This window comes from Artemia franciscana, chromosome 15, assembly GCF_032884065.1.
Source record: "Artemia franciscana chromosome 15, ASM3288406v1, whole genome shotgun sequence".
Lineage (NCBI taxonomy): Eukaryota > Metazoa > Arthropoda > Branchiopoda > Anostraca > Artemiidae > Artemia > Artemia franciscana.
Window position 1 is genome coordinate 27,129,409 of NC_088877.1, and position 16,638 is coordinate 27,146,046.

Consider the following 16,638-nt stretch of genomic DNA (forward strand, 5'->3'; position numbering starts at 1 on the left):
ATGCTGCTTAATGACTCTTCGGCGTTAAGATAGTTTTTTTTTATATATACTTAAGTCTTCAAAGAATTTAAAATATATTCTGAATGTTATTGATATCATGGCTGGCGAAAGACTACTAAGAGCCTTATGAATTATACTGTTTATTTTATGCCGGCTACTAACGAATTTTCGCCTCCTAAGACCCTCCCCCCACCCAATACGGCTTCCCTTGTAAAGTGTATAGTACTATCTTTTCAGGGTACTTTGTTTTGACCGTGACTTTGAATTACTCTTGGCCGTTCTTTCCACTACTACCCCAGAAAGTCTAACTATCTCATTCCAGCTTTAATAGTCCTTGCTTTGTACGCTAGTATGTTAAAAGTTTGTTGCTATGACAACGATGAGACTTTCCCGATCTTCTAAAAGGAAAATAGTCTCAGTTTTCCCCAGTTTATAAGTATCGTTCCAGGATGCTAAACTAAGCTTAATTCTTTATTTCAGATTGAATCTGGAGATGCCATTGTGGCTATAAATGGAAAAGATGTTTCAAACTGTACGGCCAAAGAAGGTAAATACTTTATAATTCTTTAAATTAATCTTGAATTTTTATTTATTTAAAACAACACGAATCAGTTTTCCAGTTATGACTAAGCCTGACTCGGAAAAATATTTTCAGTTCAAGTAAAATTTGTTTATATGATTTAGTATTCTAGGTTTACACTTTTTTTCTTGACTTTTTCACATAAATTTTTTTGTTAGGAATAGAAATTTGCTATGGAAATCTTGTCATCAGTGGGACCTGAACCCACGACCTCCTGCTTACTAAGTAAAGCAGGTCCTGAGACCAACCCAATTAGGTTAATGTCGACTCTTCATTGCAAATTTATTTTTAATGAGGAATTGTTACTAATAATTCACTTTAAAAAATCTGAGAAAGAAGCTTTGCAAAGCAAATTAAAGAGTCATGTCAATTTCAGACCATCAGAAATAAGTTCTATAATAATTCTATCTCAAAATGACCAAAATTTACTATCAAATGAAACCTAAAGCGAACAGAACTTAAAATAAATGACTTTATCAAACAAAAAGATGAAAGATACCGAGGTATATAAAATAAATCTTAAAGATAGTAAAAATTAAATTTAATACTCACGTCGAACTTACGACGAACAGAAAATTACTAAAATATAAGTTTTTCTGCTGCCCCCTTGTCCCTCCATTAATCAATCAATCAATCAATCAATTTATTAATACTAAAAGAAAAACTATTACAAAAGTAAATCAGTTAATAGGCCCAAGAAGCTTTGCTTGTAATGTGCCACAGAGAACAAGAATAAAACACTTTTATAAAATATATACAAAAAAAAAACAAAAAAAAAAAAAAATTGGAACAAGACAAGGACATTTAACAGATAGAAGATTTAGAAGGAGATTTAACATATAGCTGAAAATGATTTTAAAAGAAGAGAAGTGACATACAAATTGGGATAGAATTAAAAAGAGAGACAAAAATTATTGAACTGGAAAGACCCGACGAAATAATGCCTTTGCAGAAAGAAAAAGAGGGACATCCGAAGGGATGGAGTTCCATAATAGAATTGACTGATATACAGGAGACCTCTGAGCTGCTGTAGAAGTACAGTATAGTAGTAGTAGTAGTTAAAAACTACATTTAGTAGTTTTAAAATCTTTCGTGTTATTTGCGTTTTATTGAGAATTATATGTATTTTAAACTGTGTGATTTAATTTTTAAAACATAGGTGAAAAATGAAAAATAAGTCTTGATTTAAATCCAAGATGCCTGGAAATAACTAATAATAATTAACGGAATATTTAATATATCAAATAATGAAAAACAAGTTTTTTCAGCTGAAAGGAAGGAGCAACATTAAAACTGTAAACGAACAGAAATTAATCTGTATATGAAAATATTATTAGTTGTTTAATCAGTTTCAAGCAGTCACTGTCGCAAGTAATCTTACTCACAGTCAAAATTACTTGCAGTAACTGGTGCAAGTAGTCACAGTCGCAGTTGCAGTCACTGTAGTAGTGCCCCTGAAAGTTTAAAGTTAATACCCTTACCCGATCCTAAGATATTACAGATACGCCTAAATAATAATCTGGATTCACATAATTTTTTTTCCAATTGTACTTGGAAAAACATTTAGATTTCATTTTGAGTCTCAAATTTGTTGGAACATAAGAAAGGGGGAAAACACAAATACTGCTAGGTGGTCAATATTATGTCCATCATTATGGATAGTTACAATCGAAGAATAGATGCATGAAGAACACACAAAGTGGCCAATGTCAGTTGTACTTCAAGAGTGATGGATATAGATGAAAGTTAGAAATTTAGGAGTGATGTGGTATAGCGGGAGACAAACAAAAACATAATCCTTTCTAACGCAGTCAATATTGTTATTTGTATTAAGATCACCGATCGCTATGTTATTTAGAGATTGAGACACTGAGCTGTTATTTACATTTCTAAGAGAAGGACAAGCCTTCGCAAAAGTTTTACTTAAGTGGTTAGATCTATTATCATACGGGGAATATGAGTTGATTAGAATAGTTGATCCAGCAAGGATTGCAAAGAAGAATTCATCATGATGATAAAAGACAGGGGTGTGAGTGTGCGTGGAGTTAGAAATGCTACGCGATTTGGATTTCGGCACAGAAAATTTAAGGCTAGCTGATGTCAAAAAATGCCCCTGCAAACAAACTAGATCGCACTAACTGCATAGTTCATCATCTGCATATTTTGTCCTTAGTTCCGTTAATATTTTGCGGGTCCTTTTTGAGTCTCTCTTGCATAACAAAGACAACTAAGCCCTAAGTTGGGTGATTTTTATCTCAGTTAGCAGATCTAGGGGGCAGTGCATGATTTATCTTTCGTAGAGATCTGCGCCCCAGCTCAACGGGCACATTTGGGAGAATTAACAGGAAAAGCGTGTTGAAAATGGTAGGGGGAGCGACATTTGAAACACCATTTGGGCAATTCTTTGTATTTTTGGACCCAAAAGAATTCGTAGCCAAGCGTCACTACATCCTTAAAAAATTGAGTAAGAATAAGGGTCCGCGAACTCGAGTTTAACTGACGGAGATGAGCCAAGTCTCCTTGAATATTTGATACCACATTGAGTAGAGAGTATTTCAGTGTCCAGTCCGGTTGGTTTAGTACACCTTGTATTATTTAAAAAAAAAAAAAAAAAAAAAAACGGTTTGAAAGTACTTTAGTAGCAGTAACAGTCATTTTTTCCTGCAGATAAGCATAAAATCCTCACTATCTGATTTCATAATTTTCATGTACCATTTATCTTTTACGGGCTTGACACTGCGTACTAATTCATGACCATTGACCTCATCGATAGCAATTTCGTTTCAGAGGATCATAAAGATCAGTGTGTATATTCAAAAAAGCTATGGCTGCATGGGTATAAGCAGTTGACATAGACATAGCGTTGGTAACAATGTCTTGTTTGCATTCACAAGATGGTGGTGTTTATATTACAAACATTAAAAACATGTGGGTCACACAAAATCAGACGATTTAAGATGGCATTAAAATCTTCCGACAATTTGAGAATTTACCCCTTTAAAATAAGAAAATTATGTTCGGTAACTACTGTTTTTCATAAAGAATTGTTCAACTCAAAATCCAGGTGCTAATTCGAGTCTTAGTAATGTCACTATTTATAATAATTTTAGTATGTAATTCTCAATCTCTGATAGGAATGGTGTCTTTTTATTTCAGACTTTACTTTTATGGTCGTTAAAAAAGCTTGAGCGCCAGGAGGGTCTCTACCCTCCCCCGCCCCCAATCGGTGAACAAGCTGCACATTGTCCACCTTTTCTACTAAATCTATCAATGAAAAGGAACTATTTATTTTATTTAGAGACATTGTCCCTGGAGTTGCACGTTTGCTGTCCCCCCCCCCTCCAGAGGCACATCTATTGGATTTTTCAGCTGTTACAAGAAAAATTGTTGTCTAAAAATTGTTTGTAGCGCTTCTTTTTCGCGGTAAAAATAAAAAAAAATGCCCTTTGTCTGTTGCAATGGCAAAAAAAAATACCTACACAAAATATGACATAAAAACCCACAAAACGGTACATTTTTCGATAATAGAAGAAAACGAGAGCTCTTTTCGCAATGAAAGACAAAACAAGGGCAGTTTTTCTGATAAAAAAAAGAAATGCTGAAATTTTTTGCAATGACAGAAAAAAAAATCAATGACACTAGAGAAAATTACGTAGTAATAATAGAATAATTGGAGGACATTTCATTATTTCCTTAGTGCTTCTGTATTGACTCTGATTTATTGCTGGTGTCCTTAATCCGAGTCTGCTAAGAAGCTCTGATTTTAGTGATTGTTTTTTTTGCTCCGCCGCGAAAACATAACATACAGTTGTTGATAAAGCTTGCTGATGTTATCTTTTAACCCTCTTTATTGAAAATCACCATTACTTTCCACCGCTCCTCCTTTCACCTGGAAAGTAATCCTACTGTTGTATATGAAATTATACATTGAAGCTATTGCTATAGAAATCATTGGCTAATATTTAAGTCCTATGCAAATAATTGAATAATCCTTAGGTTTTTACTATCATCGATAGGGTTGGTAGTGGCTAGCGACTAATTTTATCCGAGCAAGCCTATAGTCACACTTGTAAGAGAATACTCGACCAGTGATTAAACTAACATTTGAATGTTGGTCAAAATTGAAACTTACTGTCTTCAGTCGTGTGTATTTCTGATTTTTTCATCAGAAGTGGCTATAATCTGTCCTTTGTAATAGTATGAAGAGAATCTCACTTTGATTTAGTTTGAAAAGAAATAATTTGCAGCAAAAGATGGCTGACCTGGATTCCACTGCAATAACACAACTAAATATGTTTACTGTTGAAGCTGTAATTACTGTTACTTCACTCAGTTTTTAGTCCCTGTCGCACTATAGAAAAAATCTCACTGTTTTTTGTCAAATAGGAAAGAAAATCTGAGGCAACTGTGTGACTTGACTTTTACTTGATTTTGAAAATCGATTGGCCTGATAGATATCTCTTTTTTTCTGTTTTAGTTCTCAAGTGCTTACGTTTGGCTTCCAATGAAGTGACTCTGTCTCTAGTCCGAGGTAAGTCCATCAGTTCAGGCATTGGCCGTTTTTAGGATTAATCTAAGAAAAAAAACCTTTTCCGAAAAACAAGCTATCAAAAAAAAACTTTTATGTTCAAGTTCAACGTGGTTATTCATTTAAATATCTGTTCATTTTCGGTTGGAATTATTATGCAACTTCATTTTTGGGAAATCTTTCTTAGTTTAATTTCTGTTCGTTTGTTATTAGGCTGAATATCTTCTTCAGTTCCTCTGCTTAGAAACTAAATTGTTGGATTGTGATCAAAATTTTGGAAAGAATTGAATATTTAGTCGAAATATTCGATTATCCGTAGATTTGTGCAACAAGTTTTAGTACAAGTTTTGGGTGAATAGGAAGGGATTTTTTTAATTATATGGATTGAAAATCTACTTCAGTTTTGAACTTGTAGGGCCGAATTGTAGGGTCTAAGCCATCCTGGAGACATCCTTGAATATACACATATTTTAATCAATCATTTTATTAGAAGAATATAAACATGGTCTATTTTGATGTAACCGTTTGATTGCTTAAGCAAATGTACGTCAAGATCAATAAAAAAAAAAAAAAAAAAAAAAAAAAAAAAAAAAAAAAAAAAAAAAAAAAAAAAAAAAAAAAAAAAAAAATCTATTTTGTTGTATAAAAAAGAGCTCCACGGTAATTATTCGAGTGAGTTGATGCGAGAGTTTCGAAAAAATTAATACCATCGAATATCTAGCAGACATCAAATATTTGTTTGTGAAAAGCAATAATAAAACATGAGTTTGATACTCTTTACAGGGGCTCTGTACACTATTTTCCATCGTTAAAAAATAGGCAGCGGATTCAAACGTTGCCGCACCAGCTTGGTAAACAATGAAGGTTTAGAGACTACCATTACTTAAGACAACGCAAATGAAGTTCACCAAATGGTTTAAGATAAAACCTTTTTCCAGCTGTAAAAGTGGTGGTGATTGTTTTTAGGGTTAGCCATGTATGTTTATTAATCTACTATCTCCAAAAAGGACAGACCCTTACAAGAGCGTACTGTGCCTCATTACTTGCTGAACTGAAGGGAAAAACTAAGGAGAAACGACTATATTTGTAGAAAACGAAAAATTTGTTTTTCACCAAGACAAAATGGAGTCTTGAACTTCAGTGGTTACCATGGTGAAAACTTACGAATTACGATTTGAACTGTTTAACCACCTTTACTCTCCAGATCTTGTCCTAAATGATCTCTTTTTGATCCCTAGTCTAGCGATTGCGCTTGCAGGGCAGTGATTTTCGTCAAATGAGGAGGTAATCACTTTTTTATACAGATATTTTGCTCTTAAAGACAACGTCTGCTATTTGGGCGGGTTAAAGGGATATGACCATCGCTGGGAGGGGAGTGTAGACTTACAAGGAAACTGTGAAACAAAATGAAAATAAGTTTAAAGGGACAAGTCTTCCATCTTTGTTGTGGCGGAGACTTTTCAGACTACCCTCTTACACCTAGATTTATGTCCATGGTTTTTTGTTTTAACAGAATTCTCTTTAGCCGTGTCAATCTTTCTAAATTTTCAAGTGGATCTTCGAAAAAGTAAAATCGAAATTTTATTTAAAATTTGGCCTAAGTTTCAACAAGGTCAAAATTTGTTGTCCTCTTTAAGATGTTCCTTGTCTAGTCTACTTACCCTAACAGTTCCATGCTGATCAGAGAAGACAGTGTTTGGCTTATTTGGGCTGTCAAGAGTCGGTATGAACCTTTTTTTCGTCAAGTTTTGCTCTTCTTAGGTTTGTTTTACCCAGCTAATTAAGTTACAAGCCGATAAGAGGCAACGTAAATATTAGACTTATTTGGACCGCCACCAATCAATTATAACACAATTTTTTCAGATTTCTTGGCCTTCGTTGAGGTCCTTCTGTCCTTCCACATGACTTACTCGACTTGACTGAATTTTTTTACAGGCTTGGTGCCAGCGTTGAGAGAACAGGCACCATTCGTTTCCAGTGCCACCGGTTTTGAGACGCCTCAGGTGCATCTTCAAATCTTATTCCTCGCGTGATAAGGACCTACGTAGACCATCAGATCCTCATTCTTGGACGACCACGTGGTTATTTCTACTAAAAGACCATGCGTTTGAAATCATAGGTGATGCGTAATTGGGTTTCTTTTGGCATTTGGACGAGATGGCCGTACTCTACGCTGTGCTACTTGCAGGGAAAATGGAATGTGTGTTGTACGGACCAGAATGTTGGTGTTGCTGGATAAGATCATACCAGTGGAGTCCCTCTATCTTTCAGAGTCCTTTGATTTGGGTCGTATCCAGCTTTTTCAAAGTCGTGGTGGTTGTTGGCCAAATTTCTGTTCCATATCGTAGGACTGAGCCTACAGATGCATTGAGTATATGTGTATATTTTATGTGAGGCAGCTGACAACTGGGTTGCCTTAAATTTTGTTGACTCTCCCTAAGACGAAAGATACCTTTGCGATTCGTGTGCTTACTTAGCTTTCGACTGAGCCATGACTTGACAGAATGGTACCCAGGTACGTGAAGTTGTTCACGACTGCTATTTGGATTTACATGCTTCGACTTGCTCAGTGAACATGATTTTCGTTTTCCTCCAGCTGAGGTTGAGCCCAACTTTGCTAGCTTCTTTTCTCATGACTTTCATTGCTTCGATAAGTTCTTCGAGGGTGTTTTTATTTCGAGTTTCAAGTCATCGTCGCTTAAAAGTCTGTCACTGAACTTCTGCCCGAAGTCAATGGCGCAATTAATTAGTTCTAGAGCTGTTGCGTATCCCTCCTGAACTCCTGTATAAATGTTGAATGGCTGGCTACGCTTCCCGTTGACTTGGACACAGCTTGTCGTTTGTCTTTAGTTTCTCGAACTTAGAGCAGCCCTTCTGAGGCAGGCCAGTCGTTTTGTATTGAGCTTGAAACGGCAAATAACCTAGCATCAGACTTAATTCATATAACCGAAGTTCAGTCCCAAAACCTGGATATTCTGAAGTTGGCTTATTTTAATGAGTTTCTTAAAATTCGCCCACATGATCATCACCTTGGTAAAAAGGTTGGGGGGACAATGATGTTTTGTCGTCATAATTTGTCACCAAGGGAAGTAAATGTTCCAGGAATAAATGATTATGATGACATAATTTAGATTGAAGTTAAACCGAAAGTTCTACTTTGCCCATTAACTAATATCATTGGTGGTTGCTTTTATTATTCACCCTGCCAAAAATCAGAGCAGCGTAAAGATTTCTTGGAAAAACCCTCTGTATTGTTTGATCTCTCCAATCTAAACATCTAAATGCTGGAATCCTACTTACCGGTGACGGAAATGAACTAAACATAAGTTATCTGGGTCGGTAAGCTAATTGAAGACCAATTGTTGAACTATCTGAAAGGATTGTTAACTTATAAGCTGCTAACAGATAAATATTCCAAGAATTTTCAATCTAAAAAAGGACAAATTGCAGCTTATTGAGCTCAGGAGCAAAATAAATACATAATTAAATGCAATAGGTTTTGTGCTTTTGAACGCAATTCAATAATTGCAATTGGCTTTTGCAAACCAAAATTACAAAAATCAAATGCAATAAGCTTATTGAATTGGGACTAGTCTTGAATTAGATAGCAAATAAACCAAAGAAAATATTTTATTACAAAAATTCGTCACTTTTCTGTAACTTACGTTTTTAAAATCGTTTTTAAAATTCTAAGAAAATATTTAGACCTATATCTACCAATAGTACCTGTAATACTAATTACTTCTAGCTGTTATTGCTAATTCATTACAACATTATGCAGCGTAAGACCCACAGAGGTAAGCTACCCTAGTCAATGGCAGTTTTTTAACCTAATCTTAACAAACTCATCCTGGACTTTTTATTATTCCATTACGAAGGATTTCATTTTTTTATTCTCAGGATAAAGTCCTTGTCCATCCTGAGGCCACATCGAAGCCGCCTATGCCAAGTATAAACAAATGAATTACTGAACCCATCTAAACTTCCCTTGGCATATGACCTCATTATACGAGGCAAGACAAAGGGATTAATTTTTACTGTGGAGCGGCCTTGGGGTTAGAGAGGATTCGGTGTTAAAAAAAAAATTTGAGTAAAACAATTTTCTAATTTAAATATTTAGAAGAGAAATTCACACAGGTTTAAACTGAATATGCAAACTAAAGTGATTTTTTCATATCATTACTGATGTTTTAGAATTCAACAGATATTAAAAGATGTCACAAGTCAGTTTGCTTGACTTAGTTTTGTGAGTAGATCTTAAGTATACTGTGAAGCAAGAATTTTTGCTCGTTTTAATTTGAAACTTCACTTTTTTACTTCTGTAAGAAAAAACTTGATTTCAAAAATTATTTTTGCTCTTTTTACACAACGAACTTGCCAAAGGCATCCTTATTTAACTTAGTCAATGTGATTTTTTTGAAGAGCCTTAAATAGTAATCATGATTATTTAATATTTAATCTAATTATGTACTCCTTAAAAAGTCGAAAAAATAACAGAAAGTAGAAAATAAAACAAGTAGAAAAAGTTCAGACGTAATATACTAGGTAACCCTAATAATAGCTAAATGTTATTTTTAATTAGACTTAGTGTGAATTACAGCGACCTGTTTACCGGTCAAACTTATCGCCTACTCTCGTTAAATACAGCAGAAACACACATACTCATACGTTTTCCAAACTCTGCCTCAATGTTATCAAGACTTTCAACTTTCAGGGGTCTCTAATTTCAAATCAACTTCCTCGTTTTAAAAAATGCTAGGGGGAGGTTGAGTGTCTTGGTTAGGGTTTTAAACAATGGCCAAATTGACTGGCTCTTTTAAAGGCCGTTGTTTTGATCCTCCTTTGGCAAAAATTCAAGTTTTATGGCACAAAATGACAGAAAAGTCACTTTGATATGGTTTATGAAGGTGTGAGGGAGCTTGAATACTTCTTTTCGGGAATAAGATGGCAAAAATGGATTTGCTATCTTACAATTCCTATTCTCTTGCTATTTGACATTCTTTGGGCAAAAAGTGATGTTTTATGGCGCAAACTAGGAGAAAATGCTACTCTGCCGTTATGTGTCAACTTGGAGGACTCGAAACTTTCTATTTAGGATTTTATGTAATACAAATTGACTTTCAGTGGCACAAAATGGTAGAGAATGTCATCTTGATGTGACGTGATGTCTTGTTAGCCTACTGGAAAAGAAGATTAGATGTGACGATATCCTTTTAAATAAGCCCTCTCCCATCATTCTAAGACCATTGCTTCTAAATGATAAGTTCTGGAGGTGGGGTAGGGGAGAAATAACAAAGGAGACACATCAATGATCCCAAAGCAAAAAAACGTTTTTCTAGTTATTTAAGGTATGAGGGGGGGGGCTGTGATTCTCCAGAATTGGGTTTTCGGTCAAAGTAATTCCAACGGTGCATTTTTTTTCAATTAGACCCCATTTTCAAAATCAACTGTTAGTGTAAAGATTAATCGAAATAGAAAGACACCATTTCTGAATCAGCATTAAATGGCAATTTTTCTCCCTAGACAGTTTTTTAAGCGTATCTTTAATCCTTTGGTAACATGTGCTATGGTTCACTCTTTACGAGGTTACAGCTATTACTACATCCATGATTTAGGAGCACTATGGAGGCACAGAGTCTTGCAGAGCGAGGAAAATCGACTGAGTACGCTTTATTATGCTTTGTTAGTAATAACACTTTTCAAGCAACATATTAGTCATTTATATATATATATATATATATATATATATATATATATATATATATATATATATATATATATATATATATATATATATATATATATATATATATATATATATATATATATATATATATATATATATATATATATATATATATATATATATATATATATATATATATATATATATATATATATATATATATATATATATATATATATATATATATATATATATATATATACATTGTTATCAATTACCTTCTCCGTTTTTTTTGTCTTTTTTTATGGAGTTGCTAAGGGATTATGTGAAGAATGAGACACCTTTGTTGGCGGGGTGATTAATTTGAGCAAGTCGAATCGTTTTTTGTTTTTCTTTCTCAAAATGTCTACTAGAAGAAGATAAAAATTACTAAAATACTTCTTGATTCACCTGACTGTAGTCAATTCAGATACTTTTGTCCAGTGTTCAAGCACACTCAGCGCTACCTCTGTTGCGCAATATTTCCAACACATATAATCTCTTCTTTGTTTATTTTGTAATCCCTTAATCAGCACAAATAAATGACCCCCTAATTTCACAACACATTCTCTACAAAACAAAAGTTTCGGGATAAATGACTGTTAAGGTTTTTGCTTCTATGGTGGTTTCCAATACGTAATTCCATTGAGATTAGGGCAGATCAAAAAAGGGATATATAATCACTTTACGGAACACACCAATCATTCAGAGGCATTGTTTTCAACTCAAAAGTATAAAAACTGCAGAAAATACATTATAAAATTGGAGGGTGAAACTACTTTTTTTTATCAACCGTGATGATATCTTTGTTGCGATAACGTGCATTTGAAAATATCACTCAAAGATGAAAATCCCTCCACCCACCTTGGAATTAAAAGGCTAACCAAGTCAATTTCAATGAAAAGATCCCTAAGCTAGAAACTATTAAAAAGTTTAATTCAAAAATAACTGTAATTGAGTTCCACTATTACATATTTATGTAATATGTTCCAAAAACATATTTTATCTTCTTCTGTTTCAGCAAACGTGGGCTTTTCATTCGATACTATTCACCTTTTTCCCTTTTGACTCACTCTGTGAGATGAACAGAGATACTGAATTGGTTGCTTCTTATTTATCTTGAATCTGCTCAGATTTCTTGTGATAAATCTTTTGATTCTAGTTGTTGAAAAATAAGAGGATGTACATTGAGTTCTGTGTTCTGTGTGCAGCTAGGTATGATCAGCTAGACTCTCAGCTGATAGTGAGATTTTGTGGTGTTTGATACACTTTAATAGTTTACATTGCAGGGTATATTGTGCAGACGTCAGTATATTACATTCAATAAGCAATGGTCAGTTGTTTCATTTTTTATATTACAATATCTGCAAAGAGGGGAAGAGGGAACTGAGCCACTTGAATTAGGAAAATGATATGAAAACGCCTGAAAATTTAGCCCCTTTGAGCCAGACCGAATTCAATGATAAATTTAGAAAGGTGCTTATTGGGGAAGGGAGATAAAATTGGATGATTCTTATTTAACAATACCTCTGACAATCTCCCTGATTTTCTCTGATGATCTCCCTGATACCTCTGGTTTTATGAATATAATATTTTAAATAATATTAAGTTTCACCTACAATCTACGTCAAAAGCTGACGGAAGTTTTGGTGCCATCTCACAGAATGAATACTAGCAGCTTCTCAACGAAGTTGGTGCAGATGGCGACTTTTTAGTTTGAGCAAGCAAAACAAATGCTTATAATTTTCACCATAACGTAGTTTCAACACTTCATTTTGATTTTAGGGTTGTTTTTTTTTGCAAATTTATTGATTTTATGTTTCTCAATTATTTTTTTTACATTCTCAATTATCTCCAGTTTTATTCAAATCAGTTCTGAATTCTAAATTCAATAACTTACCAATGATAAAGACTGAACTTGGTTCACTTTAAAACTTAATCCTCGAATACTAGCACTTATCATAATTGCAACGGCTGCTGCAACTACTAAAGGGCGAACCACAGCCCATAGTAACCAGAAATTTAAAACGCTTTTAAAAAAAAACTGGCAAGTGAGAAAAAATCGCCATTTTTAGGTGATTCAGGAATGGTAACCATTATCCTAATAGAAACATTTTATTTTGAAGACAAATTTAAGGCAATTTTAAACTTTTAGTAGCTAAATTACTTGAGCTATCTACAGTTTGAATATCAACGCAATAAATAAAAAGAAAAATATTGAAATAATTTTTTTTTAGCTACGTTCTGTACTAGGCAGCATTAATTATCCAGGAGAAACATTTAACACTGAATAAGCAAAGGTCCTGAATTCACTAAAAAAGAAATCTGCAACTCTTAAAGTTCTAAAAACTACAATACATTATCAAAAAAATAATAAAATAATGTATTGTTCTCCGGCTACCTTCTGTATTAGACATTGATTAATTATTTAGGTGCAAGGGTAATATTAAATGAGCAAAGGTATTGAATTCATTAAAAAAGAAATCTATAACCTATAAAGTTCTAAAAACTTTTCAAAATTATTAGTGCTGGTGCTGGAAATTGTAGAGCTGGAAAAATATAGTAATATTTTTCAGCTTACCATAAAATGTTGCGCTAAAAAATCTTAACAAAGCAATTCAACTTTTAGCTATGTTCATTGAAAAAAAAAAATAAAATCAAATACCCAAGTTCTCGCAAGAAAGTAAAACATATGGGTATATATATGTGTCAGACATATTGATTGAAATTTCGATTCACTATAAAAAGATGCATCAGTAGCCTAAATAGCAAAGTACTCTTGAGCCAAAAACTGTGTTAATCAGCTCCATGATTTTACTAGGTTTTACACCAAATTCCTTATGCTATTTCAAATAAACGTGAATCCATAATCTTATGTTTTTTATTAATAGCTTCTCCTTATCTTTAAAGATATTTACTTTGAGGGACTGAAAAAAAAAAAACCTACAATGAAGAGCTAAGTGAGTTTCTCCGTAATTTACTGTTCTTCCATTTTGTTTGCTAGTAAAACAGGTCAAATCAAAACGGCAGATCTTAAAATTGATTCTTACAGTAAGAGCAAACAAGACGAGAGAAAAAAAAGGAAAAAATGAAAGTGGGCTTCGCAATGTTTTTCAAACTGGGTGTTGCAATATCCATGGTGTCACGTATTGACAAATTGCAGTAATCGGGACAAACTTTGTAGATTAAAAAAATACCTTCTTTTCATTCGAAGAAAAAAATCTTCATGGTATCTTCTTTTTCTAGTGTTCCTGAATTTGAGTTGTTCATTTAGAAAACCTGTGAAATGACACAGCAATGGTTGCGGAGGATCAAAAGCAACTACGTTTCATGGGGGAAAACTTCTAAGTTCTGTTTGATTCAAGATTAAATTACTCCACAAAATAAGTTTGTTATAACTTGAATCCACGATATAACAGATATACTCAGAACGGTTTTCGAATTATCTCTTTATTAAATTAAAAAAATTCAAAATAATAAAAAACTTTAGCGTAAAAAGAGGGGCGTTGAGGAGGGGACAATCCGTTTCACATATGGAATAATTTCTGTTCGTTTTAAATTTGTCGCTCCATAGTTTCAGAAGTTTTTTTTATTTAATTTCCGAATGTTTTTGAATTAATGCATGTTTTGATTTTGGTTCACAGCCAAAATTTGTATGTACAAATTGTAAATTTGTTGAAATTTGTATATTATTTTTTTTTTTTGGCTAAATGACTTTTTCGTAGTTTCGATTGGACGATTTTGATAAAAATGGGCGGGAAAGGACGTCTAGTTGCAATCCAATTTTGGTTGCTTAAAAAGGCAACTAGAACTTTTTTTTTACAAACGTTTTTATTAGTAATAAATATACGTAACTTACAAATTAACTTGCGTAACGAACTTCCATATTTGTATATTTTTATTACGTATATAAGGGGGTTGGCCCCCTCGTCAATGCCTCGCTCTTTACACTAAAGCTTGAATTTTGTCCCAATTCTTTAAGAATGACCCCTGAATAAAAAAAGCCGTAGAATAATTAGTCGAAGTTACTAAATGCTTAAGCGTAAAGAGCAATATATTGGGGAGAAGGAGACGAACCTCCTTATATAAGTAATAATTTATGTTCGTTTTAAGTTTAATAATATGAAAAAAACTTCGTTTTCTTAAAGAGTTAAAGAGGCTGCGTCCCAAAGTCGAACCTTAAAACGTACAGGAATTAGAAAAGGCAGTTGGGGAGCTGCCGCCCCCCAAACCCCCAGCTTTTAAAGACTCTTTTGTACAGGTTTTTTTTTTGGGGGGGGGACTTCATTGTTACTAATTACTAGTTTCGGCGCAATGGTTCTCCTGTCCTCTTGTGTTTAACATTTTTCGAAGTTATTCCATTATTCATTCATTTCAATTTTTTGTTAATTAAAAGAGGGCCTTTCCGAAGCCAAGAGCTGGGGGTTAGCAAAAAAACAAAATTAAAAGTCTCACGCTCTACCAACTGAGCTAATAACTTGCATGTGTGTAAATATAACTTCTCAATAGCTTTTAAAAATTTCAAATTAACATGGGCTCTTATGGAGAGAAATCCGTTAATTAAATAGCTAATGGGTGGTTTCTGGAAAACAGGGAAGGAGTTATCGGATCGAGCTGAAATTTCGCGGATAAGCTCCTGGGCCGTAGGGGACCTTAACTTGTGAATTTCAGCCCGATCGGACAACGTTAAAAGGGGTGGGGGGGTTGGAGGGTCGAAACTTTCGGGGGGTTAAGATTTTCCTACGAAACTTTCATGGGCACTTACTCGGAGAATTCCGCATCGAATGAGTCTTCGTACACCCAGATCCGATGTCGGATGTGACCTGTAGGCGTCTAGGAAAAAAAAGTAAATGAATTTTAAGTGGCTATGCGTGGTTTCTGGAAAACAGGGAAGGAGTTATCGGATCAAGCTGAAATTTCGCGGATAAGCTCCTGGGCCCTAGGGGACCTTAACTTGTGAATTTCAGCCCGATCGGACAACGTTAAAGGGGGGCTTGGGTTGACAGGTCGAAACTTTCGGCCAGATTTTCCCCATGAAGAAAAAGTTGGAGGGGGATGAAATTTTGCAGGTTTCTTAGTTGGAGCTCGGGCTACGAAATGCATCCCTCCCCATCCGTCTGCGACCACTGGAACCGAAGATCGCTTAACATTGTCGTGTGTCGCCTCTTTATAGAGGCACGAGTGTGCCTCCTTGATGCTGCTCCTTACTTCTAGTTCAAACAACTTCTTTTATTTAATTTCTCATTGTTTTTTTTTTAATAATGCTAGAAAATCCTGTGCCCCCTTCATGGTAATTCTCTTCCCTCATGATAAATTCCTCCAGGGAAAAGTGCTTCCACTTAGCCCCCTCTCCCCCCCCCAACAAAAAGAGGTCCCCTTAAAACGTCTGTACACTTCCCAGTAGCCATTACTATATGTAAACAATGGTAAAAGTTTATAAATTGCAGCCCCTCCCCCGGGGACTGTGGGGGATTAAGTCGTCCCAAAGACATAGTTATTAGGTTTTTCGACTATGCTGAATAAAATGGCTATCTTAAAATTTTGATCCGGTGATTTTGGGAAAAAATTAGAGTGGGAGGGGGCCTTGGTGCCCTCCAATTTTCTAATCACTTTAAAGTGCTCTAGAAGTTTTAATTTCCGTTCGAATGAGCCCTCTCACGACATTCTAGAACCACTGGGTCGCTACGATCACCCCTAAAAAAAAAAAAAAAAAAAAAAAAAGACACACATGCGTGATGTGTCTTGTGGCAAAAAAAAATACACAATTCCACATTTTGTAGATAGGAGCTTGAAACTTCTACAGCA

General features: G+C 34.4%; 1 protein-coding gene across 1 annotated transcript in view; it reads left to right on the forward strand.

Annotated features, from left to right (window-relative positions):
• The window catches only part of LOC136036268 (PH and SEC7 domain-containing protein-like), a 187,358-nt gene that overhangs the window by 21,336 nt on the left and 149,384 nt on the right, over positions 1-16,638 (forward strand). Inside the window, exons 2-3 of the mRNA XM_065718408.1 lie at positions 481-547; positions 5,058-5,111. Coding sequence (XP_065574480.1) covers positions 481-547; positions 5,058-5,111 — 121 coding nt within the window. The remainder of the gene's footprint in view (positions 1-480; positions 548-5,057; positions 5,112-16,638) is intronic.